This window comes from Furipterus horrens, unplaced genomic scaffold (genome assembly GCF_987537825.1).
Source record: "Furipterus horrens unplaced genomic scaffold, mFurHor1.1.pri manual_scaffold_4, whole genome shotgun sequence".
In the NCBI taxonomy this organism is placed as follows: Eukaryota; Metazoa; Chordata; class Mammalia; order Chiroptera; family Furipteridae; genus Furipterus; species Furipterus horrens.
Window position 1 is genome coordinate 54,357,710 of NW_028327174.1, and position 25,281 is coordinate 54,382,990.

General features: G+C 41.8%; 1 protein-coding gene across 1 annotated transcript in view; it reads left to right on the forward strand.

Moving 5' to 3' along the window:
- Positions 1-25,281, forward strand: part of NCKAP1L (NCK associated protein 1 like) — a 38,526-nt gene that overhangs the window by 3,559 nt on the left and 9,686 nt on the right. Inside the window, exons 4-26 of the mRNA XM_090273318.1 lie at positions 2,113-2,169; positions 2,774-2,916; positions 3,913-4,003; positions 4,093-4,230; positions 5,504-5,552; positions 5,649-5,805; positions 8,461-8,517; positions 8,798-8,894; positions 9,412-9,521; positions 9,693-9,825; positions 10,211-10,292; positions 10,489-10,547; positions 10,767-10,912; positions 11,862-11,994; positions 12,289-12,408; positions 14,882-15,027; positions 15,329-15,460; positions 18,706-18,924; positions 20,387-20,517; positions 23,151-23,248; positions 23,385-23,478; positions 23,625-23,707; positions 23,991-24,071. Of these exons, the coding sequence (XP_090129444.1) occupies positions 2,113-2,169; positions 2,774-2,916; positions 3,913-4,003; positions 4,093-4,230; positions 5,504-5,552; positions 5,649-5,805; positions 8,461-8,517; positions 8,798-8,894; positions 9,412-9,521; positions 9,693-9,825; positions 10,211-10,292; positions 10,489-10,547; positions 10,767-10,912; positions 11,862-11,994; positions 12,289-12,408; positions 14,882-15,027; positions 15,329-15,460; positions 18,706-18,924; positions 20,387-20,517; positions 23,151-23,248; positions 23,385-23,478; positions 23,625-23,707; positions 23,991-24,071 (2,556 nt within the window). The remainder of the gene's footprint in view (positions 1-2,112; positions 2,170-2,773; positions 2,917-3,912; positions 4,004-4,092; positions 4,231-5,503; positions 5,553-5,648; positions 5,806-8,460; positions 8,518-8,797; positions 8,895-9,411; positions 9,522-9,692; positions 9,826-10,210; positions 10,293-10,488; positions 10,548-10,766; positions 10,913-11,861; positions 11,995-12,288; positions 12,409-14,881; positions 15,028-15,328; positions 15,461-18,705; positions 18,925-20,386; positions 20,518-23,150; positions 23,249-23,384; positions 23,479-23,624; positions 23,708-23,990; positions 24,072-25,281) is intronic.

Here is a 25,281-nt window from a genome sequence, read left to right on the forward strand (position 1 = left end):
TACCACACACAGCATGGGAACCTGTCTTGGGTGCCCTGCATCTACCCTAGGGGGCTAATGCAGGCCATTGATCAAATCACACAATAAAGAGAGAAGTGGGGACATGGAAGCCTGTAAGGTCTGAAGGAGGGTCAGGTCAGAGGTTATTAATCTTGGAATAGAGAGTAGTGATTAGGAAGGAGGTAGACATTGTTGGAGGTGGTGGAAAGAATGCTGGAAACATATAAGAAAAAGCTGTTTACTAGGAAAGTTTGGAATCCAAAGGATATTTTAGGACACTTTCTTGTTGCTGCAGAAAGTGTTCTAAACCCTATAAATTACAAGTGCTTTTGTTTTCCCATCCAATACCTCCCTCCCCAGCTCCTGGTCCCAGGCAACCACTGATCTACTTTACAGATTAGGTATTTGTTTTATAAAGGTTCATATAATTAGAATCTATACAGCATACATTCTTTTTTAAAAATCCTCACCTGAGGATATGTTTATTGATTTTAGAGATAGAGGTGGGGCGGGGGGAGAGAAAGAGAGACATCAGTTGGTTGTCTCCTGTGCACACCCTGACCAGGAATTGAACCTGAGACCTTTTGGTGTATGGGATGATGCTCCAACCAAGTAAGCCACCTGGCACCTGGCCAGGTCCACAGCATGTATTCTTTTGTGTCTGGCTTCTTTCATTCAGTATAAAGTTTTTGAGATTTATCTATGTTGTTTCATGTATTTGCCCCTCATTTCCTGTTTTTGATGAGTACTATTCCATTGTATGGATACAATTTGTTTATTTACTTGTTGATGGATATTTGAATTGTATCCAGTTTTTGGCCATTATGCACAAGTTACTATAAACATTTGAGTACAAATCATTGTGGGGACATAGTTTCATCACTCTTAGGTAAATAATCTAGAAGTTGAATTTCTAAATGGTATGTGTATGTTTAATTTTATAAGAAACTGCCAAACTTTTTTTTAAAACAGTTGTTCCATTTTCTCCTTCCATCAGCAATATATCAATATTCCAGTTACTCTACATTCTCACCAGTTCTAGCTATTATCAGACTTAAATTTTAGCCATTCTAGTGGGTCTGTAGTTGTATCTTATTGTGTTTTAATTGGTGTTTCCCTCATGGCTAATATTGTTGAATACCTTTTCATGTGCTTTTTGGGCATTCGTGTGTGTGTGTGTGTGTGTGTGTGTCTGTATTAAAGTATCTGTCCAAATCTTTTGGCAACATATTTTAAAAATAAACAAATATATGTATACCTTTTGATCTGGTAGTTCCACTTTTATAGAACTGAGAGCAAAATGCAGTGGATAGACCAGGAATAAGGAACAAAGCAAATGCCTTCAGTGGGAAAGAAGCTGAATGAATTGACCATGCCATGGGTTATTATATGACCATTTAAAAGAAATGCACCAGTGTTCTACCCAAAAACTTTGAGGACTTTCATTAGGTAAGGTTGATGAGAAAAGCAAATGATAGGAAAGGTGTAATACTATCTCAATTTTGTAACACAGATGATGACTAAAAATACCTATTCTAGTTCTCTCTTTCTCTCTCTCTCTAAATAGGATTATATAAATAGGGAGAAAATTAAGAAAGGACATACCAGGTTGTTAAAATGGTTAGTAAGTACTTAGCACATAGTAGGTTGTCAATAAATAGAAACACAAAGAAAGTTGGGTTGTATTCCCATCTGTTAATGATTAACTTCTGAGAACAGGAGATGGAATCCAAAAACAGACTGACTTTGGGGTTCATCAATAAAAATGGGTCTGATTTTTTTGCTTTTTAGAAATAGTGTATCAAATGATCTGCATTTTGTAACTTTTTTTTTTTTTTTAAGGATCACTGGGATGATAAGATCAGGGAGAGTATATCTAATTTGGTAGTGACTTGTGTCTGTGGAGACATGAGCATTTGGCAGGGTAAGCCGGATAGGGATCCACTGGCAACTTACTGAGAAGGGACACCCTCTATTCAGCAATGCCTCTCGTCTGTTACTGAGTGGCTTCCTAGGACCTATAAGGGAAAGAATCCTTCCCTTCAAATTCTGGTAGTACAAGTCATCTTCTCTTTATTCTTTATTTATTCTTATCTCCAATTTTATCCCCAGGATCATGTATACGAACTTCTCAATACCATTGATGCCTGCCAGTGCCATTTTGATATTGTAAGATTCTTTGCAATTCTCTTCTGTCCACAGAAAATGTCTCAGTTGGGACTATGTGGGGTGGGACTAGAGGAATAGCTATTCCTCCAGGGCTATCTAATACGTAATACATTGTAATATATATACAAAAGTAGGTTTACAGTTGTGAGTATGTGAAAGTTTATTCTTGTATTATTATTTATTAATTTTGTATTATTTATTTTAAACCTACTTTTGCCCACACCTGTATATAAATATACTGAACAATGAATAAATGGATATTTATTCCATGACTTTAATTCTTTCATAAAAAGTACTGATGTTAAAGTGTGTTTACATGTGAAGCAGATCAGCAATGTGATTTATTTAATAAAAACGTTACAAAAAATGTTCTTATTACACTTCCTCCAACCCCTAAGTGCTACCTTATTTCCTGGCCTTCTTGTATCTTGATCTCACTTTTGGCTCCTGACTTTTGTTCTAATTTTCTCCTGAATTTTCAATCCTGTGAGTTCCTCCTTCTAAATAGACCCTTCCAGAGTTGATTTGGCATGTCCAGAATGGTTGGGGTAGTAGGGATTAATTGACCTTTCTTTTCTTGGGTTCCTGTCTATTTTTCTTTTAGAGTCTCAACTTTGACTTCACTCGAAGTTACCTGGACTTGATTGTGACTTATACCTCAGTTATTTTACTTCTGTCAAGGATTGAGGATCGACGAGTACTAATTGGCGTGTACAACTGTGCCCATGAGATGCTACACGGGCATACGTGAGTTAAGGGAATATAGGAGATAAACAATCTTATACATGGTGCTATGAGGTAGGCAGTAGACACCAAAGAAATAAATGCCTTGCTTTTTCATATGAGAACTTGTAATCTACACGATGACACAGGCAACTTAGAATACTTATAAGTGCACACACCAAAAAGGGCACTTTTACATATAGTTAACTCTTGGATGTCTGCTAGTGGGTTATCCAGTGTGCATTGTTTGATCAGTTTTTAATCCTGGGCTGGCTTCCCCTCTGCTTTTCGGGTTATTGCAAAAGGCAAATACAAAATTTATTTTAAGCATTGGTAGGAATAATATTAGCAAGGTAACACCATTAGAGGTAAGTAATGTATGATAATACATTTGAAGCCAAATATAAATGGATTCTGGATTATCTGCAATTCTGGGCTCCTCCATCAGTACACATAAAAGTATTTAAGGGCTGAAAAAAAAATGAGGGCCAGAGGGATCAGAGAAGGCTGTGGCACATTGTTCTATGCATGGTGTATATTTCCATGTGGCTATAGGTGCATGCCTTACCCATTAGCTTTGAATATACATGTATATCCTTTTGGGTTGTATACAGATTCGGGTCTAGGCATATTACTTGATTTACTGCTAATCAACATGAATTTATAGAGTACCCATTATGTGTCCAACTCTATTTTGGGTGCTTATATGGAAGACATTTTCATAGACCTGTTCAAAATTATGTGGTTCTGCAGAGTGGGGGGAGGTGGGAAAGGGGATAAAGGGGGATAAATCATAATGGAAAAAATACAACACAAAATTATGTGGTTCTATCTAGTCATAATATACCTGGGCTTGGAATGGGTTACCATTAGATGTAATTCACAGTTTAGTATGTACATCTTTGGAGGTGGTAGAAATGCCAGCCAGCCTAATTGCACATCTTTATTTTATATCAAACATGAGAGTTTGCATCATGGTTAAGTGAGGCCTGTAATCCTCTTTCCTCTGCCTTCCTACAGTGACCCCAGTTATCCCCGTCTGAGTCAGATGGTCTTGGAGTATGAACATCCTCTGAAGAAGCTGACAGAGGAGTTTGGGCCTCACACAAAGGCAAGTTCCCTGAGGAATAGTGAATTCTTCAGGTAGAAGTATATTTTCCCCATCATTGACATTAAGGATTTATTTGGTTTTCCCCACAGGCTGTAAGTGGAGCCCTCCTCTCTTTACACTTCCTCTTCATCAGAAGGAACCAGGGGGCTGAGCAGTGGCGCAGTGCCCAGCTTCTAAGTCTCATCAGCAATGCTACTACCATGATTAACCCTGCTAATTCAGACACAGTAAGTTCTAGTTTCCTCTTGTCAGCGAAGGTGGTCTCACTGCCAAGACAATTTCTGTAGAGGGTGTGTCAGGAAATATCAGCCCTAAGAGTCCTTTAGTCCTTCTAGCACATGCCTATAAATCGATCACCTCTTGTAGCTAAAAATATCGTGGTTAGGTCCTAGCTGGGTGGGTCATTTGGTTGGCGCGTCATCCTGTGCACCAAAAGGTTAAGGTCTCAATCCCTGGTTAGGGCACACACCTAGGTTGTGTGCGTGGGAGGCAACTGATTGATGTTTTTCCCTCTCACATTGTTGTTTCTCTGTTTCTTCCTCTCTCTCACTTTCTCTCTCTGTCAAATGAATGAACATATCCTTGGGTGAAGATTAAAAAAAAACAAAAACAAAAACAACCACCATGGTTGGGTTTGATCTTTTGTTTGGACCAGGATTAGTGTGTGTCTGCCCATAGGAATTTAGTAAATATTCATGGAATGAATGAATGAATGGATAAAACTGAGTCATTAGGCATCTATTCAGCACAGCAGGAACTTGAGCATAGGCGTCAATTAATTAACAAATATTTTCATTTGACTACTGTGGGTCCAATGTCCTTGCTTCAAAAACTTAGAGTCTAGTAGGGAAGATATGCCATGTAGTCATAATAATACAATTGATTGCACAAGATGAATGGGAAGTGCCAAATGAGTGATTTACACTTTCAGTGGTAAAGAATCTGAAGGAAGGAGAAATTATGAGGAGAGATTATGAGAAGTTTTTGAGTCTTGCTCTCTTGTTATTAAAAGTATTAGAACTGTTGAAGAGAAGCTATGTTAAACCTTTGTCCTGACTTCCTCCCAAGCTCCTTTTCCTTTTCTTTCCCTTACTTCACTTCCAGTGCTTCACCTCTATTTTTTTAAAAAAAGATTTTGTTTATTTATTTTTAGAGAGAGAGAGAAAGGGAGGGAGAGAAACATCAGTGTGTGGTTGCCTCTCGCGTGCCCCCAGCTGGGTACCGGGCCCGCAACCCAGGCAAGTGCCCTGACTGGGAATGGAATGAACCGGCAACCCTTTGGTTTGCAGGCTGGCACTCAATCCACTGAGCTACACCAGCCAGGGTGCCTCACCTCTATTATTGACAGGTTTCCTAGCTATTGGTTTATCAGGGTGTTGTAATCCAGCCTGGGAAAATAAAAGTTAGTTTTGGTACTCACATTCTAGATTGACTGCATTAGCCTTCAGGGGAATATCAAGTTAAATAACTGCTTGATCACCTCTGCCTCTCTTCCCACAGATGGCCTGTGAATACCTGTCTGTGGAAGTGATGGAGCGCTGGATTATCAGTAAGTTTCGTGGGATCATGTGGGAAGAGATTTAGCAGCATGTTACTGGATAGCAGTTTCTGAAATCTTCCTCTGTAATGTTTTACCTACCTGCAGTTGGGTTTCTTCTTTGTCATGGGTGCCTCAACTCCAATAGCCAGTGCCAGCAGCTGTGGAAGCAGTGTCTGCAGGGCTCCCTGTACATCACCCTCATCCGGGAGGATGTGCTGCAGGTGCACAAGGTCACCGAGGACCTGTTTAGCAGTTTTAAAGGGTGAGACATGAGAAGCAAACTCATCTTCTTTTGGGGTTTTTATCCCCTTCTCACATGCTTTTTCAGTTTCCATGAGTGTCCTAAGTATGGGTGGTAAGGATTGATTCTAATTGTTGAAGAAATACTTATTGAATACCTACTATTCACCAGGCACTTCACTGGATTTTAGGGATACATTAATTAATAAGATAGCATGGATCAGGAAACAGACTACCTGGGTTTGAATTTTAGCTCTATGACTCACTGGTTGTGTGATCTTGGCAAGTTACCTAACTTCTCCATACCATACCTCAATGTTCTCATCTATAAAATGAGGATAGCCCTGGCTAGTGTGGCTCAGTGGATTGAGCGCTGGCCTGTGAACCAAAGGGTTGCAAGTTTGATTCCCAGTCAGGGCACCTGCTTGGGTTGTGGGCCAGGACCCCAGTCGGGGGTGCACAAGAGGCAACCACGCATTGATGTTTCTCACCCTCTCTTTCTCCCTCCCTTCCCCTCTCTCTAAAAATAAATAAATAAAAATCCTTAAAAAATAAAAAAAGCCATTTACAACAACAACAAAAGAAAGAGGTGTGGGATTAAGGAAGGGGTCAGATATCTTTATTGTATTTTATAGTTGCAAAACTAACATCCGGAAATGTAAAAAATACAAAATAGAACTTGACTATAATCTTCCCTCCCAGAATAGTTTGGTGTATGTATGTCCTCCAGATGATTGTGTTTATATATAAACATATAAAGGTGTGCATGTATTTTCAACCTTATTTAAGCATTTAAAAAAAAGCAGTGGATCCACACTCTACATTATGTTCTGTAGTTTGCTTTATTTTTTTCACTTAGTATATTTTGGATATCTTTGCATATCAGTCTTTAGAGACTTATCTTATTCTTTTTAACAGTGGAATAATATTCCATTATGTGCTTGTAACATAATTTACTTACCCAGTCCCTTATTGATGGACATTTGAAATGTTTCCACTCTTAAAAACTTATAAACAATGCTGTAATGAACATCCTTAGACATACATCTTTGTGAACATTTCTATAGGGTAAATTCTCAGAAGTGGAATTTCTGGGATAAAGATATATTTCAAATTTTAATAGCTTACCAAATTGCTCTCTAAACAGATATATTATCTACAGCTTATCTGAATACTTAATCTTCATACTCTCAACAACTGGGTATTATCATAAAAGAAATCATTGCTAGAATTAAGAAACAGTAAATATAAGATTAATAATTTGGAGTTATAGAAAGTAGATTTGGATCTATATCTATATATGTAGATCTAGCTGTATCAATATACCTAGATAGATCTAGATACATAGAAAAACTTTCTAATGATTATCAGTTCTGAGGAATTGAAGGGATGTTTGAATAGTGTTCAGCTCCTCATCACTAAGTACAATAACTAACATAAGATTTATAGTTTAGGAAGTCTTTGACATAAATTATATAATTTGACCTTCATGATACTTATAATCAGGTATAAGTATTAATATCTTTTAAAATAAATGAAAAAAATGGAAACTTGTCTAATGTCACTCATTTAAGAGTTGGGATTAGGAAATAATTCCAGATTTTTCAACTCTTAATCCTGTCTCCTTCCATTGTACTGTGTAGAGGTTGAAATAATTATGTGCCAGTGGAGTTGAAATCCTGATTTAATTAAGATACTTTTCAACTCTAAATGTCTTTGGCAATCAATAAGGGAGTGGTTTGGAGAAGGGAAATGAAAGGTTATGAAGTTTGACTAATGTGGTGGCAAGAGAAGACAGATGTAAGGAACATAGAGAGCAAAGAGCCTAAGGTAGTGTGGGATTTTTGAGCACAGGTTGCTCATAGGAGAAAAGAGGTATTATGAGGAAAGTTAAATATCACAGACAGACCACAAACCCTGAAAAGGCCATTTAATTTGGTGATTCCAGTTCATATTGACCATAGAGAGAGCAATTTGTTTAGTGTCAAAGGCCTGTGAGAATGAAGGATCAGTGAAAGATGAAGAAGTAAAAACAGCATAGATATCTTTTTGGAGAAGTTTGGTGGTATAGGAGAATGGCCAAAGTTTAGTAGATTATCATGGTCAAGCAAGGGTCTTTTTAGAATAAGGGAGGCTTTGAACTTATTTGTTGGGAGAAGAGGATTAAGCCAGTGGAGACAGAGAGATTTAAGTGACAAAGGGGATAACTGACCAAGTTAAGTTCTAAGAGGTGGGTGGTGGGTGGGAAGGGGACCCAAGGTAGAGCTGGAGTAACTGTTTTATTTGAGAGCAGGGTCTATGTCAAAGTTATATACTACTGTTTTTATCTCCCTCAAATCTGGAAGAGTACTTTGGCTTGAAGGTGTCAAGGCAGGAGCATAGGACAAGAAGTCTACTCCCAGTTTTGCCACTGAAACTCTATTTGACCTTGGGCAAGTCATTTTCCCCTAGGTATTATTTATTCATTTGCAAAATAATGAAGAAAACTCTGAATGATCTCTAAGTTCTATGAGTCTCTTATTAATAGGCCAGGGTAAAAGTAGCATTTTGAAAGATCCTGATGGTGAGGGCTGCCCATGAGCCCGAGGTTGCAGTTTGGAGTCTGAGGACTGGGAAGATGGGACAGGCCTCTAACCAGGGGAATGGCCAACCCTGCTGTGCTTATGTCAATTCTCAGGTATGGCAAGCGAGTGGCAGACATAAAGGAAAGCAAGGAACATGTAATTGCGAACAGGTAAAGGTGGGGAATGGATTCTCCAAGAGGAGATAGAATAGGAATCTCTCCTAACCTTTGTCTCACCTAAACCACCTCCAGTTTCTGTATAGCCTTACTGTCCCAACCCAAGAACTTAATGCTGCTCTCCAGATTCTTGTGTTTTCTAACAAAGTCTAAGAATAGCATTGAAACTTTCTCTACCTGACACCCCTTCCTAAATGCAGCTCTTTTCTGTGCTGCCTTTGGAGGATTTTTAAGGGTGGGAGAGGCCATGTTCTCATTGTCACTGTTTTCTCAGTGGCCAGTTCCACTGTCAAAGACGCCAATTTCTGCGGGTGGCAGTGAAGGAGATGGAGACTGTGTTAACTGATGAACCAGGACTACTGGGTCCCAAGGTAAGAGGAAGAAGTGTTGGGAGGGGGATGACAATAAAAGACTCTATTTGGGGCCTGACTGGGCATTCATGAGTTATTGCATTTCTGAGTCTTCTGATATCTATTTCTATATGTATATACTAATTCCCTTGAATCTTCTTGGAGTACCCCAAACTTCTTATATCTATTTTTTGAGCACTATCATAGTATATCATGTATTTTAGCTATTTGTGTACGTATCCCCTACTTGAGTGTAAACTAATTGAAGACAGAGCTTGCTTTTTTTTAATAACATAAATGCCTAGTAAATATTTCTAAAACTTAATTTGATAGGGAGGAAGGAGGATTGTGAGCTAATGTCAACATATGAACATGTCTGATTCTGTGTCACACAGTTTTTTTGTGGGTCCTGTGTTTATTGGACACTAGTTTTGGCTACACAGTTGTATCCATACACATATTATCACAATAGCTTTGTCTGTGCTTTGAAATCCATTTTGAAAGTTGAAAATTCTCATTGTTCTTGTTCTCTCCTTAGGCTCTTTATGTTTTCATGGCCCTGTCCTTCATTCGTGATGAGGTTGCCTGGCTGGTTCGCCACTCAGAAAATGTCACCAAGACAAAGACACCTGAGGATTACACTGACTCGTTAGTATTTGACATGTTTAAAAAATCTTGACTTAGATGGACTGGGAAAAGGGACAGGGAGGCATCAGATGAGCATAGGAGGTCTCAATTTCTGCTCTGTTATCATTGTCTTTATCTCAGCTCATATTTCTAGTCTCATACATCTCTCTGTTCTCATCATTGACTCTGTAGGAGCATTGCAGAACTGCTTTTCTTGTTGGAGGAGATTAGGGCTCTGGTCCGAAGACACATCAAAGTGATACAGCAATACCACCTTCAGTACCTGGCCAGATTTGATGCTCTTGTGCTCAGTGATATCATTCAAGTATGTTTAATTGATTATACTTTGGAAATTTTAGGGTGATACCTGGTCATTTCCCCTAGGGAATACTTTGGCTGAATCTCAAAAAGCCCAATTTCCCCCTCTACATTTGTTAAAAGAAAACAAAGAAAAGACTCATCATCTTAGCAGTTTCTCATCCCCACACCCCCCCCCCTCAAGGTGAAGCTACAGAGAAACAGAAGAGAAATAAAGTGTTAGCATGGCAGGGAACCCAGAAAGTTTCCTCCATCTTTTGCTGGGCTCTTTCTATCTGTTTGTGGCATTAACAATTCTTTCTACCTTCATACACTGACTGAACCTTGTGGTCCTCATTTCTATCCTGGTAAAACCTATGCCCACTTGATAATAACTCCAGCTTCTTTCTTAGAACCTGTCCGTGTGTCCTGAGGAGGAGTCCATTATTATGTCTTCATTCGTCAGTACTCTCTCTTCTCTGAATCTCAAACAAGGTAACTGGAGGGAAGTGGAGGAGGCAGGGTATATGTAAGGATGAATCTCTCTCTCTCTTTCCGCCCCCCCTAGAAATATTGTTCTCTTGAGCCAGGGAATGGGATGAGATGACTTTGAAGAGTATCTACCATTCTATGTAGTTGGATGTAGAGTGCTGCTTTATGATTTCCTTTTAAACTTCTGTTTTTCTTGCAGTTGATAATGGAGAGAAATTTGAGTTCTCTGGACTGAGGCTGGACTGGTTCCGTCTACAGGTAAGTCTGTTCCTGCTAATGGTCCCCTGTACTCAGGGTCTTGATCCCCCACAATCCCTTCTCTTTTTATTTTAAAAGTTCTGCTATATGGAGTAATTCAACATTGAAAACTGTTAATTGAACAGGAAAAATCACAGCCAAACTGTAGCCCTGTGGCTTTTTTTTTTTTTTTTTCATTTATCTTGTTCTTCTCCACCCTTTTCCCAACTCCAACCATAGACATATACCAGTGTGGCTAAGGCTCCCCTGCACCTGCATGAGAACCCTGACTTAGCCAAGGTGATGAACCTCATTGTCTTTCACTCTCAAATGCTGGACTCAGTAGAGAAAATGCTGGTGGAGACTTCTGACTTGTCCACTCTCTGGTATGTCCTGATTCAGAGCTTTTTTTTTTTACCAATTCACGTGATCTCTTGCACAGCATCTATGGAGGACTGTCATTGTCCCAGACTGATAGAAAAGTCTTGTTTTCTTTGAGATCTCCTTGAAGGGAGATTCTCATACTCCACAGCTCACTCATTCCAGCTTCTAGTAAGTGATAGGAATGTGAAGTTGATTCTCTTTTGTTTTGGCTTTCTTTAGGAAAACCACTTGGATTTTACACAGCCTTCCCTTTCCTGGGATAATTCAATATACCTTTTTCCTTACTGTTATCTTCGGAATCTTCTTTTATTCGTGGGACATTGTGATTTAGAAGAGATATACAAAACTTGGGCATTTAGTGGGGAGAACTGAAAATATCTAGAGGGCTGGAGAATAGGGCCTTTAGAGAGTAAAAATTAGTTTATCTTCCTTGGTATCATTCAGCATTTATTATGTGACCACTGTTGTGCATAACAAGTGACACAGTATGTTGTCTGTGCTCTCTGCACTTAATATAGATGGGGAGAGAAAACACACACGTGTGAAAGGGTCATCAACATAATTGCAAATGTAATAAAATGTAAAAAGAGTGCATGATGTTGAGAGGATGTAGGGTTGAGGAAAGATCATTCTCATGGAATTAATCTGAGTGTTCAGTTTTTGGAGTAATGTGAATTAGTAGTACTGAAATACTTCTAAATTAGGGGGAATGGCCCAAGTCATGCAGAGATTCTGAGGAAGGAATAGCAAATTTTGTACAATGAAAGGCAAGAAGTATAAAAGTCTGAAATTATTAAGTTTCTTGAGTTTCTGTCTACCTTAAGAGTAGGAAAATTATGAAGCAAGTGGTGAATATCAACAAATATTTGTTGAAAGAATGAATATTTTCTCCACTTCAAAATGACCAGACCCTAAACCCTGGTTCTGAGTCTCCTTCCCTTTCCTCCGCAGTTTTCATCTCCGTACCTTTGAGAAGATGTTCACCATTACCATGGAGGAACCCATGATGTTGCGTTATGCCATTGCCTTTCCCCTGATTTGTGCTCATTTTGTTCACTGCACTCATGAGATGTGCCCAGAGGAGGTAGGCACCCTGAACTCCAAATTCTGTTATCTCTCTAATCACATCTTATTCATATTCCCTCAACACACAATTCCAAGGGCTGATTTTGGTCCCAAGAAGGGCACAAACATGGGTATGTGATATGAATCTTTCAATGTCACAGCTTTATATAGACTATATTCTCTCTCTGGGTCTCAGATTCTTTTTCTGTAGGAGGAGGGGGTAGCTCAGGCTAGAGAAGCAGAGCAGTATTATGAGGATGAAGTGGCTGTCTTGGTGATGATAATTTTTTCCCATGGTTCCTCTTTCCCAAAGTACCCCCACCTGAAGAACCACAGTCTTCATCATTGCAACTCCTTCCTAGAGGAGTTGGCCAAGCAGACCAGTAACTGTGTCCTGGAGATCTGTGCTGAGCAGAGAAACTTGAATGAGCAGGTAGGTTCAGTTCTCTCTCTGTTTAACTTTTCCCTTTGTCATCTCTCTGTGCTTTTCCCTCTGCCTACCTTTGTCTTCCTCCCAACTGTTAGTTCTTTAGACACTTTCTATTAAGGAGGGCTAGAGCTTTTGAGTACTTGAGTTTATGGCAGGATTCTTTGCTTAGTGTAGTCCCTTAAGTCTTTACTCCCTTAGGACTAGACAGGTTTCTAAAAATACTTATTTGAACAGCTGCACTCCAACAAAATCTGTGCTGTCATTTGAAGAATTCTGAGAGATGAGTTAACTTTCTCATTTACTTCTCTTCTCCCTGTCCTGTGTATGTATACTCGGACAGTGGCCCCCAGGTCACCAATCTTGTCTCATCTTTTTATCTGCGCCCTGATCTGACTGTCTAAACATTTTTATGTATCTCCTTTGTGTTTATTCTCAGGGCTGCTTTCTTGTTTTTGTCTGCTTTTTTCCCCTTCTTAGCCTTCCCTTAATGGACTCACAGCACCTGGTCATGATTAGCCCAATCTAAATTTGAGAAAATTTGAAAATGAGAAACTTGTTCAGCTGTTGCCCTGGAGTCTTTTAGGTTGCCCAGACTACTCACCCCTTCCTGGGTTTGAGTCAGGTTTTGAAGCAACTTTGGTAGAAGGAGAGCCAGGACGTGTGTGTAGTGTGTTTGTACATGTGCACAGTTATATTATTATGTAACCTTTCCATTTTTCTCATTTGTAAAATGAGGATAAAAATAGTTTCTTCATAGAGGTATCATAAAGATTAAATAAATTAAAGTATGTTACATATTTGTTATACAACTCTCAATAGATGTTAACTGTTAGATTATTTCGTACTTACTGGGTACTAAGGTGGGTTTGGGATGGGGTTCTGGAAGGAAGGTACACAGTCCCTGCCCTAGGGGAATGCACCAGTTTAATGAAAAAAGGAGTGAAAACACATGTTTGAGAGATATTTAAATAATTAATGCAAGAAAGTCAATTTTTTGATCACTCTTATGCATCCAGACATGTTCTCTGTACATGCTCAACAGCATTTGACTAAAAGGAGAAAATTCTGAGATGATTACCTTGAAGGACATACCTGAATATATAAGGTTTACCTTAGATTTTCTGTATGGCTAACTGGGATATCTGGGGGGAAGAGAAGAGATGCAGAATTGATGTTTAAATTAGCTAGCAAGGAAAATATGATATCTTGTGTCAAAAAAACAAAAGAAAGAAAAGTAGTAGAGAAACTTGGCCACGTTGTGAGCTCCGAGTCTTCAGTGGGCTGTGGTAGTGTGGGTAACTGTCTCCACCAGACAGAATATGAAGGAATGGAGCAGGTGAGATGGTTGTCCATTCGGCAGCCGTCCGTCTCGAGAGACGATGGTGTAGCTTCTTAAGAGTCTATCTGCACCGCCGAGAATGGCTGTGCAGTCCAACTCGGGAGTGACACGGTATCTGTCTCCTCCCGTGTTGAATCGACATCTTGTGATGACGCTGGAGTGTCCTCTCCAGTGAAGCTGAAGCACAGAGCCTGGGCAGGGTGATATGGAGGGTCTGCTGTTGCCCATGCCCGTCCGTCTCGAGAGACGATGGTGTAGCTTCTTAAGAGTCTATCTGCACCGCCGAGAATGGCTGTGCAGTCCGACTCGGGAGCGACACGGTATTTGTCTCCTCCCGTGTTGAATCGACATCTTGCGATGACGCTGGAGTGTCCTCTCCAGTGAAGCTGAAGCTACAGAGCCTGGGCAGGGTGATATGGAGGGTCTGCTGTTGCCCATGCAGCAGACCCCCCCTCTCTTCGCAGCTGAAGGGTCCAAGGGAAAGACTGAGTCAGTACAGCTTGGCTTCAGGTGCGCCGCAGGAGTTGCCGGTGTTGACTACAACGTCAAACCGCCTTAGGGACTCCGGCTCCAGATTTTCTGTCGGGGTTTACTCCCTTAGCCTTTCCCCTGAAGAGGTATGCCGCAAGGCAGTGGAGGTTTTTTGGAGTCAGAGTTTCCTTCTCTGATGTGCCCTGACTGGAAGATCGAACCAGCGACACTTAGCTCTCAGGCCGACGCTCAATCCACTGAGCCAAACCATACCAGCAGAAAACAACTGTCTTTCAGGTTGGAAGACCCTAGTAAATGCAGTTGAGTGGAGCTCTTAGATTGTATTCGTTTTCCTTGAATTTTTCCATTAGGAAAGACTCTCTTTCAGGATGTTGTAGGGGGTTGATGATCTCATCCCTGAAAGACACTGCCATATTGAGACTTTGATCATAAACATGGGGAAATATTTAACAAAAACTAAAAGAGGTAAGCACTTTGCACATAGGCCCCTATTAGAAAAAGAAATGCTGGAAGGAAAGAGAGAGAGAGGCAGAAGATAAAAGGACAGACAGTCATGGAGGAACCTTTTTATAACTGTTAGAGGGGCTACTTGGCAGTTTTAGGAACTAATCTCATTTCTCCATCCATGGGTATTTGTTTCTAAAGCTCTTGCCTAAGCACTGTGCCACTACCATCAGCAAGGCCAAGAACAAGAAAACTATGAAGCAGAAGCAGACTCCCAGAAAGGGAGAACCTGAGAGGGACAAGCCAGGAACTGAGAGTCACCGGAAGAATCGCAGCATTGTGACCAAGTGAGTCTGGGCCTTAGGGGGCCAAATGGCCACTACCTCAAAGAAAGAAGAACAGGGAAGAGAGAATGTGATATAGCAAAGAATGCAGGAGTGGTGGGGAATGACAGATATGGAAAAGCACTTAAATGTGAATTTTCTCCTTTGCCTTTGCAGTCAGTATTAATGTATACTGTTCTAGACTGAGTGTTCCTAGAAGTTGAAAGGGGTCTGAAAGTCATGGCCAAATACATCCTTCCCAGATAATAGCAGGCAGTGCCAGACCCATAATCAAGGCTCATTTTACTTTCTCAATTTTACACAGCATGGACAAACTACATATAAACTTGACAGAATTGGCACTGACAATGAATCATGTATACAGCTTCTCTGTATTTGAACACACTATCTTCCCTTCTGAGTATCTCAGCAGTCATCTGGAGGCCAGATTCAACAGGTATCACTCTTTCTTTGTCTTCTATATTTATATAGTATGGTCCCTGTCAAAGTTGGGTTCCATTTGATTCATCGTGGTGGTCAGGCTACACCCTGGAGATCCTGATGCCTTTGGCCTGGCATAGGTGCCCAAGTATCTCTATTAAAAGCAAATAAACAAAAAAGAACCCAAAACCTCTACATGTGGTTTTGATGAAAAACCAGAGTCGATCACCACTGGTTTAGTAGAATGAGTGGAGCCTTTGCTGTCAGCAGAACTGTGTTGAGATCCTGCCTGTTCACTAAGACACTTGAGTACACTATTCAACTTGTTTGGGCCTTAGTTTCCTACCCTGTGAAATAAGGATAATAATATTTACCTTATAGATAGATAATTGAGAATTGGTAGATAATTAAAGATTGAAATGAGTACAAAGTTCCTGATATACGTATGTATAATAGGCCTCCATAAAATAGATTCTCTTCCCTCCACTTTGCCCCTCATTCCATTGTCCCCAAAGTAGGAGGAACAGTCCTTCTGTAGGAATTGGGCACTATAGTCAGCAATTAGGTCAGAGAAGGAAAACTCTGATTCCAAAAAACCTCCGCTGCCTTGCGGCATACCTCTTCAGGGGAAAGGCTAAGGGAGTAAACCCCGACAGAAAATCTGGAGCCGGAGTGCCTAAGGCGGTTTGACGTTGTAGTCAACACCGGCAACTCCTGCGGCGCACCTGAAGCCAAGCTGTATTGACTCCGTCTTTCCCTTGGACCCTTCAGCTGCGAAGAGAGGGGGGGTCTGCTGCATGGGCAACAGCAGACCCTCCATATCACCCTGCCCAGGCTCTGTAGCTTCAGCTTCACTGGAGAGGACACTCCAGCGTCATCGCAAGATGTCGATTCAACATGGGAGGAGACAGATACTGTGTCACTCCCGAGTCGGACTGCACAACCATTCTCGGCGGTGCAGATAGACTCTTGAGAAGCTACACCATCGTCTCTCGAGACGGACGGCTGCCGACGAGTCAGCAATTAGGGGAATGAGGGGAAGAGTTTTTGTGAACAATCCCCTAGGCTTCTATGTTTTGTTTGGGAATATATAGTATATTCACTAATTCGTTCAACAAATATTTATTGAACAAGCTGTGCCAGCAGTGTTCTATTAGAAGCTGTTAATACAGCAGTATATGAAACATAAAATTCCCTGCACTCCTAAAGCTTATCTTCTAGTGGGGGAGATAGATGAACAAAATAAAGTAGAATATATGTTAGATTAGATAGTGGTAAGTGCTAATAAAAAAAATAGAGCAGGAAAGGGAGATTGGAAGTGTGTGTATTGTGTGTGGGGGGGGGGCATGTGTGCGTGTGTGCACTTGTGTGTTGCAGTTTTACATAGAGTGGCCAGGAAAAGGCCTGCTTGAGAAAGTGACATTTCAGTAAACTCCCGAAGGAAGGGAGGAAGACAGGCATGTGATGGGGAAGAACAGTCTAAGTAGAGGAAACAGCAAGTGCAAAGGCTCTGAGGTGGGAGCTTGCCTGGTATGTTCAGGGCACATGGAGGAGACCAGGGAGGCTGGAGTAGAATGAACCGGGGGAAGACTGGTAGGACATGAAGTTAGAGAGGTTGCAGGAGTGGCATACTGTCCAGATGCTCCTGTGTCATTACGGACTTTAGCTTTTATTCTGAGTTGGATGGGGAGTCTCTGCAGGGTTTGAGCAGAGCAGTACAAGATTTCACTCCGTATCTCAATAGGATCACTGGCTGCACTGAGGGGGCAAGGACCGAAGCAGGGAGACTAGGAGTCTGTGTTTTCATTGTAGGAGATGCACATTTATTTTTCAATTAGGTTTCTGCTTGTGTGACAGTAAATTTAGTTTGTTTTCATTCGATACACTAGCTATATGGAAAGAAGTATCTCAGGTACATACACACCATTAAGAAGATGACAAGTTGATAATTATCCCTGCATAAACCTTCAGAAGCTGGCAGTGGTTTCTAGGCCTTGGAGCAGCATGAGTGTGATATTCTAGTTTTCCCCAAATATCTCTAATACTTTATTCACTGGCATCATTGTTCCTAAAGCCCCAACTTTGGCCCCCGAGGTTTGGCATCAATGAAAATTCTAAAATAGATTAGGCCTGTCCTCAGTCCCTTCTGTATTTTTTTTCCCTCAAGTGGTTTCTCTTTTCTTTTTCTTTTCCTTTGTGGAGCAGGCCCTTCTGTTCCCTTCCTCTCCCTTGCTGTAAACATTTTGTCCAAAACAAAAACAAAAAGCTCTCCAAACATCTGTGGCTTTAGGAAAAATCTGATTAACTCATTCCTATTGAGGTGCAAATGACTGACAAAGGCTTTGGCAAAGTGGGATGTTTCTCTTTCCCCTACCTTTTAACAAGGAAAAGCCTTAAGTCAAAGGACTGACTGAATTCTCAGGTTCCTGGGGAAGGTATTCTGGAAGGAGATGGGGGTGCAGTCAGAAGGGGTGTTCCTGTGTGCTTGTAAAATAATATATTAAGTTCTCACTTAACCTAGTTGACAGGTTCTGTGACTTCAAGTGAAACAACATATAAGAAAACCAATTTTACCACATAAAAAAGATTAAGTTTCTATGGCATCTCATCAATGTTAAATGAAAAGATCAACGTTAAATGAAAAGATCAACGTTAAATGAAAAGATGTTACTGAAGGACCTGCTGTACAGTGTGAACAGTTGTCCCGCCTTGTCTATGGTTGGCTATAGCTGCATGCCAGCAAGTGTTCTCTCTCTCCAGCTCTGGCGTCCCATTGCCATGAGGGATTGCACTGCACTCCCAAGGATTTCTAGGTGTGGTTTTCTATTTCAGACAGTGGTTGGAACTAATTCGTTGCAAGGAGAAAGGACAAAATATTAGCCCTGAGAATGCAGGTGGTATGAGCTCTCAGGTAGAGTTAGATGATATTTGGGAGCCCAGGTCATTTACCACCTGAGTTAATTTCTCCAGAGGAGGCAGAAGAGCATAGTGGTTAGGAATCAGATGTTATCAGATTGAAGTCCCAGCTCTGCCAATGGCCAGCTGTGTGGTCTTCACAGAAAATAAGTGACTTATATCTCTGTGTCTCAGTTTCTTCATCTGTAAAATGGGGATATTAGTACCTACATTACTGGGTTGCTGTGAGGTTTAAATGAAATAATGCATGTAGTAAAATCATAGCACAGCATCTGGAACACAGCATAAATGCAATAACTGTTACTATGTTTACCATTATGATTTTAATTATGTTTTGTCATCTAGAGCCATTGTGAGTCTGGCTGGCTACAATGCCACGACCCAGGAAATTGCAAGGCCTTCTGAGCTATTGGCCGGAGTCAAAGCATACATCAGTTTCATACAGTCACTGGCCCAGTTTTTGGGTGCAGATGTTTCCAGAGTCATCCGCAATGCCCTCCTGCAACAGACACAGCCACTGGACTCATGTGGGGAACAGACTATCACCACTCTCTACACAAATTGGTCAGTGTTGTTTATCTTCACTCTGCCCTACCTCTTTGTGAGCACTTTTTCCTTAGCCCAGCATGATTCGGGGCCAGGCACTTTAGCTCCCAGGGTTACAGACCCTCAAGTGAAGCTTGTTTCTGCTTGAGGATTGGAACAATGCAGTGGAGCACCTTCTGTCCACCAAGAGGTTTCTTTCTAAACTTTCCTGTAACATCCATTGACCTACTCTGTAGCAGTTTGGCATTTTTCCTCTTAATTTCCAGTTCCCAACCTTCCTTTTCTGTATTCTGTTTTAATTTCAAAGGATCTCTCTTCCACTTCTTGAAGTTCTTTTGTTTCTCTTTCACCCAGCTTCTTCCTCTGAAAACCACTCTAACATTATCTCTCCAGAACACTATCTCTTCAATCCCAGATGTGACCGTTTCTCTAGTAGATTGTTCTTAATGGGAAGGGGGCCTCCTCCCCCAAATCAGAGGAGGTAGGAGCAATATTTCTTTTAAAATTTAAGGAAAGGAGCCAGGTTTCTACTTCCCCAAGCCACTGGGTGGCGCTCTTAATCCAGTATCTGTTTAGCAGAACTCAGGGTACAAAGAACCCCCTGGGTAGGCAGAAAGACAGATAAGGTTTGCAAATGCCAATACCAACAGGGACCCTGGAGGTAAAGGACTTGGGTGTTGTGGGCTAGGTGGGAACTTTGGGTAGTTGGGGGAGGGGGTGTGCCTCTTTAAAGGAGGCAGCTGTCACTTAGCTCCTCCTGCTCACTGCCCTATTAAATTCTTATTTTTAATGTAACATCTTTAAGTTTCAAACTTTTGAACAATTAATTCAAAATAACAGAAAAAAAAATCAACTTTAGTGGTGAGCTTGAAACCTCAGTAAGACTAAACCCAGAGCTAGTGCCTGGGTGAGTGGCATGTGTTGGGCAAGCCTTCCTCTGCTGACACTGGCTGGAGGGGGCTTCTCAGCTTGCCCAGAGGTCAGGAGGAAATATTTGGAGATTGGATGGCTAGTGTTCCTGGGACTTTTCTTTGTCCAGAAGGTTTGACTTGAGACCCACTTCCAAGATACTAGGTCTTCAGTCCAATATTCTCATTGGAGAGGTTAAGGCTAAGTATATTTCAGAGGAACCCAATTAGCAGGAACTTTTTTCTTGTCACCTTGGGCTTGCCTTACCTGACAGAGAAAGACCAAGCGCAGTAGTTGGAAAAGAGCAGAGGCTGAGGGAGGGGAGTGCACACCATTACATTTGACAGCCCTGTAGATTAGAGGTGAAGTGGAATTATATCACTGCCAGCTGTTTTTGAGCTAATGTTTGGGGTGTTAATTAGGGTGTTTTACTGTCTTCTTTGAATTTCTTCTCCCCACCCCAGCCTTTGGTGGAGTTTCTCTTTCTGAGCCCCGTGGTAGTGGTAGGAAGCAATGGTAGGGAGAAGGGCTTGAACACTAATCTTCTGTGCTTTTTCGGCCAACCCTGTAGGTACCTAGAAAGTCTGCTTAGACAGGCAAGCAGTGGGATCATCATCTTCTCCCCAGCCATGCAGGCCTTCATCAGCCTCCCCAGAGACGAGGAGCTACACTTCAGCGCAGAGGAGTTCTCTGACATCTCAGGTGAGGCCCGGGCCTGGTCACCTCATCAAGGAGCTGAGTCTTTCCCCTCAATATAGTATCTCAGCCTATGGACCCCATCTACGTTCTCTTACCTTCCCAGAAGCTCATTCTACACTATCCTTAGCATCTCTGCTAGATTCTCTTTCAGGGGGAAAAAAAAGACTCAGAATTGAGGAGTGGCCTGGGGGGTTGAAGGTGGAGAGGGAAAATGAGGGGTATTAGGAGTTGGGCAGTGGCACTCAAGGATTTATTTTTCAAAGGATATTAAATGGTTACTTTTCATCTCTACAGAGACTAAAACAGGAGGAAGGGTAAAAGATAGATGTAAGGAGAACATTCTCATGCTTGCAATGATTGAACAGTAGTCTGATATTATGGTATCTTCTCTCTTAGATGTAAATTTTAGAGCCTTAACCAGTGCTTACACTGCTGATATTTAATAATGATGAGGGAATAATGGAATGGCATTTATTGTGGACTAAGTTATTAGTGTTCTCATGTATTAACTCATTTAATCCTCCCAAGAACCTTCAGGTAGATACTCTTATTACCCCCACTTTATAGATGAGGACACTGAGACACAGAGAGGTTAAGGAGGTTGCCTAAAGTCACACATTCATAAGTGGTAAAACTGGGATTTCAGCTCAAGGTGGTCAAATTTCAGAACCCAGGTGCTTAATCACTATGTAGTGCTGCTTCCCAGTGTACAGAGTGCTTTTTTGTTTTAAAGGGGGGCCAGGTAATAAGTGTGTAGTAAATGAGTTGGGAAGTCATTCCCTTTTTAAAGAGGGCTTTAAGCCATACAGGTCCTTTTTCATAGATTTGTTTCACTGACTGACTGATAGATGAACTCTCCTGCTGTTTCCTCCTTCCTGTCTCCTCCATGTAAGTCATAGCTCCTACATGTGTCTGGAATGGGTAGGAGACCTTTCAGTGACCTGCCCTCTTCATTCTTCCCCTTTCTTGAGGGTGTCATGAAAGTCAGAGTATGCAGTTCTGTTTTCCAGCTCTGTCTTCTTCCTGTGCTCATTCTGATTCCATCAGTAAGCTGACCCTCCTCTTCATCTGCTGGAGGTTTCAGATGTCCCCTGCTCATCAATCCACCCACAAACTGTAGGCAGCATCTAAAATCAGCTTTAGGTCTTGGTGACAACTGACAAGCAGCAGGAGGTGATGCTGATTCCCCCTTCTACCACCCCCACCCCAATTTCCCTGGGTTACCATGGTAATGGGACAATACCATGCCAAGAATAGATAGACGGAAAGAGGAGGATGCCCTAGGGTTACTAGCCTGGAGTAGAGAAGACTAGAGTAAGGAGGTCTCCTTTCCATCCACTCCGGAGAAGGACATTCAGCCCTTTTCCTCCTTTGTCAGCCATTTTAGCATTATCTAAATTGACTCATTAGGAAATCATTTTCCAGTTGTCAGCTTAATCTTCCTACTGTAAATAGGTGACTCTAAAAATGTATGTGCTCTGGACAAGGCTCTGTGTCATCTGCTGTGACCAGTTCCACATCCTCGGCTGTTCGTGGAGGTGTAGGTCAACCGGTCCTGCTTTCAAAGACTGGAGCATGGAACTGTGATTTTCAATTCCCTCTGAACTTGTATTAACTATGTTAAGTTCACCTTTTTTCTACTGGTCTCTTGTTACTTCTGGTATTTCATGCTTTTCTTGGCTGGGATAGCCCATACCCAAAAATCACAGCTAGAGGTCTTCCCTGTCTGAATTTGTCACCATCACTGGTGTTTCCAATATGGAATTCCCTCAGGCAGCTTTATTTGATTCACAAAAGGCAAGAAGCAGGCTGGGTAGAGAGGGATAAAGCATTGGGGCAGACTAGAGGAAAGAAGAATTTAGAAGAAAATTGGAACTCTGGGGATATATGTTGATTATGAAAAAAGAAAAGTTAGCTTAAGGAGAGGAAAACTTGGACAGTGAGGTGTTAAAGAGGGAAAGTGGAGGGAGGAATACAGAAAAAGCCAGACCTTAGATAAGGGACTAGTTGTGGTATCTGCTGGGACACAGGAAGGGGCAGTAAGGCATTGTGCTAGGTTTCTGGTATCAGCTCTTGACTTGGTTAAGTGACCTTGAACCAGCACTTAACCCACCCTTGTCTGTTAAATTACATACAAATCCCTTATTTATGTATATATTTTATAGTGTTCTAAGGTTTTTAAAATGTATCTTATTTATTCTCATATCAGTTCTGTGAGGAATTCAGGACAGATATTAGTTTCTTCACTTTATAAAAAAGTAAACTAAGGCTCAGAGAGGGTCAGTGACTTGTTTAAGGTCTTATATCTAGGAAAGTTACAACAGCCAGTCCAGTAAGACTGAAACCCAGGTATCACAGAAAGAGACTTGGGAAAGTATGGATTCTTATAAGAATGTGAAGTAAATAGTTATCATTTGTGGTAAGTCTTGGTGTGAGTACCAGTGGGGATAAATTGTCCCATGGGCAGGCCAGACCTATCACCTGAATGCAGGACATCAGGTTGCTTTTTCTCCTCAACTTCCCACTTCCTTTCCTTGCTGAAAAACATTTTAAATGTTCAAATTACTCTATAGCTGTTATGCAAATGCTCCAGTACCGTCTGAGTCCCACCTGGGACCCCTGTAACTCTATTTCAGAGATGAGGGCCTTGGCTGAACTCTTGGGCCCCTACGGCATGAAGTTCCTGAGTGAAAACCTGATGTGGCATGTGACCTCTCAGATTGTGGAGCTGAAGGTACTGTGGAAGCAGGCCCCAGGTGAAAAGTGTAGCCCCTGGGGAGGAGGGTTAGGAGTAGGAGGCTGGGGGGGGGGGGAAGAGGTACCACGGGGCTTGTCTTTTCCTGCTGAGTATTTCTGTGTCCTGGCTGCAGAAGTTGGTGGTAGAGAACATGGATGTGCTTGTTCAGATCCGATCTAACTTCAGCAAGGCGGACTTGATGGCTTCTCTGCTGCCTCAGCTGACGGGTGAGCACCTCCCCTAAAGGGAGAAGGAATTGTGGGAAAAGCACTGTGGATGGTAGGGGTTTGGGGGGATCTGGGGCTAGGCTGGGTCTGAAGAAGCAAAACCATTACTATCCTCCTGTGTTCTTTAAGCTCTTCTTTCTCCCCAGGGGCTGATAATGTGCTGAAGCGCATGACCATCATTGGAGTTATCCTCAGTTTTCGGGCTATGGCCCAAGAGGGACTTAGGGAGGTGAGTAGGGAAGAGAGGGCTGCCACAGAATCATAGATGCCTCTGTGGGTATGGCTTGTATGGGAAGTCGTGGAAAGGGTTGGTGAGCTTTGAGGAGAAAGGAGCTTAATTTGGTAGAAGTCCTGGAACATCTCTGGGGATCGATGAGCTGAGGAAACCTAAGGCATAAGGGGAGGGGTGGGAAGTTTATTTAAGCTGAGGTTCCTTTTTTTGTTTGTTTTAACCTATTTTTGAAGGCATTGGCCACTGTTCTGTGGATTCATTTATCTCCTCTTTCCTCCAGGTTTTCTCCTCCCACTGCCCATTTCTTATGGGTCCCATCGAGTGCCTGAAGGAGTTTGTCACTCCAGACACAGACATCAAGGTAAAGGGGAGTACAAAATGGAACCCAATTAGGAGATTTGTTGTTGAAAAGGATGTAGCTAGGATCTTGTAAGGGAGAGAGGGCTCTGAAGAATACTGTAGGAAGAAGAACCAGGATTAGAATAGGAAAATACGGGGAGATTTTGTGAAGAGAGAGAGGGGCATTGGTCAGACGAGTAACCTTGGAGAGAAAGGGCAGAGCTGGGGAGACATGGGGGGATGGGGAGAGTGGGAGCCTGGGAGAGCCTGTGGCGCCTGGGAAACATCACAGGAGGGAGAGGGGTAAGCTCTAGGACAGTGTCTGTAGGTTTTCACTTAATATGTACATACAAGTTCTCTCTTTGGTCAGGAGCTTAGGTGCCTCTTGTAAAAAGATTTGTTCCTTCCATTCCCACCCACCCTGACTGCTGTCAGTTTCCTTTCTTTTTCTGGCCTTTTCTTTCCCCTAGTTTTGAAGCCTTCTGATTCCTCTATCCATGTCACCTGCCTCAGGCTCCATTCACTACAGAGGTGGTGAAAGAAAGAGGGGCTTTTGTAGACATCCTAAGTTAAACATCCTTTCCCCTTCTTCTCCTTTGTTTTTTGAATTGCCTGTAACAAACAAATATGCTACGCAGGAAATACAGCTGAAGGTTGGGAACAAGGGCCTTCAAATGCACAGGACAGGCTACTTCTTTTGTTGATTCTTTTCACAGAGGGAAGTTTGTGATAAGAGGGAACTGGTTAGCAGGAAGAATTAAAATTAGATGTTAAGGAAAACATCCTGCCCTGGCTGGTGTGGCTCAGTGGATTGAGGGCTGGCCTGTGAACCAAAAAAGGCTGAGGGTTCAATTCCTAGTCAGGGCACATGCCTGAGTTGCAGGCCAGGTCCCCAGTTGAGGGCATGGGAGAGGCAACCATGTTTCTCTCCCTCTCTTTCTCCCTTCCTTCACTGCTCTCTTTAAAAAAAAGAAAGAAAAAAAGTAAATAAAATCTTAAGAGAAACAAACAAACAAACAAAAAAAACAAACAAACCATCCTTACTTCTAGATCAAAAGAACTGGGAACTATCCTCCTCTGTCTGTGTAAAATCAGATGAGGGTCAAATGGTCATGGGGACCATGAACCGACGATGTTTCACTGGTTGGCTGCCCCTTTTGACCAGTGTTTGATTTTACAATTTTACAGTGAGCCTGGATTTCTGGCAGTTGCTGATGTTGAGGTTGAATGCT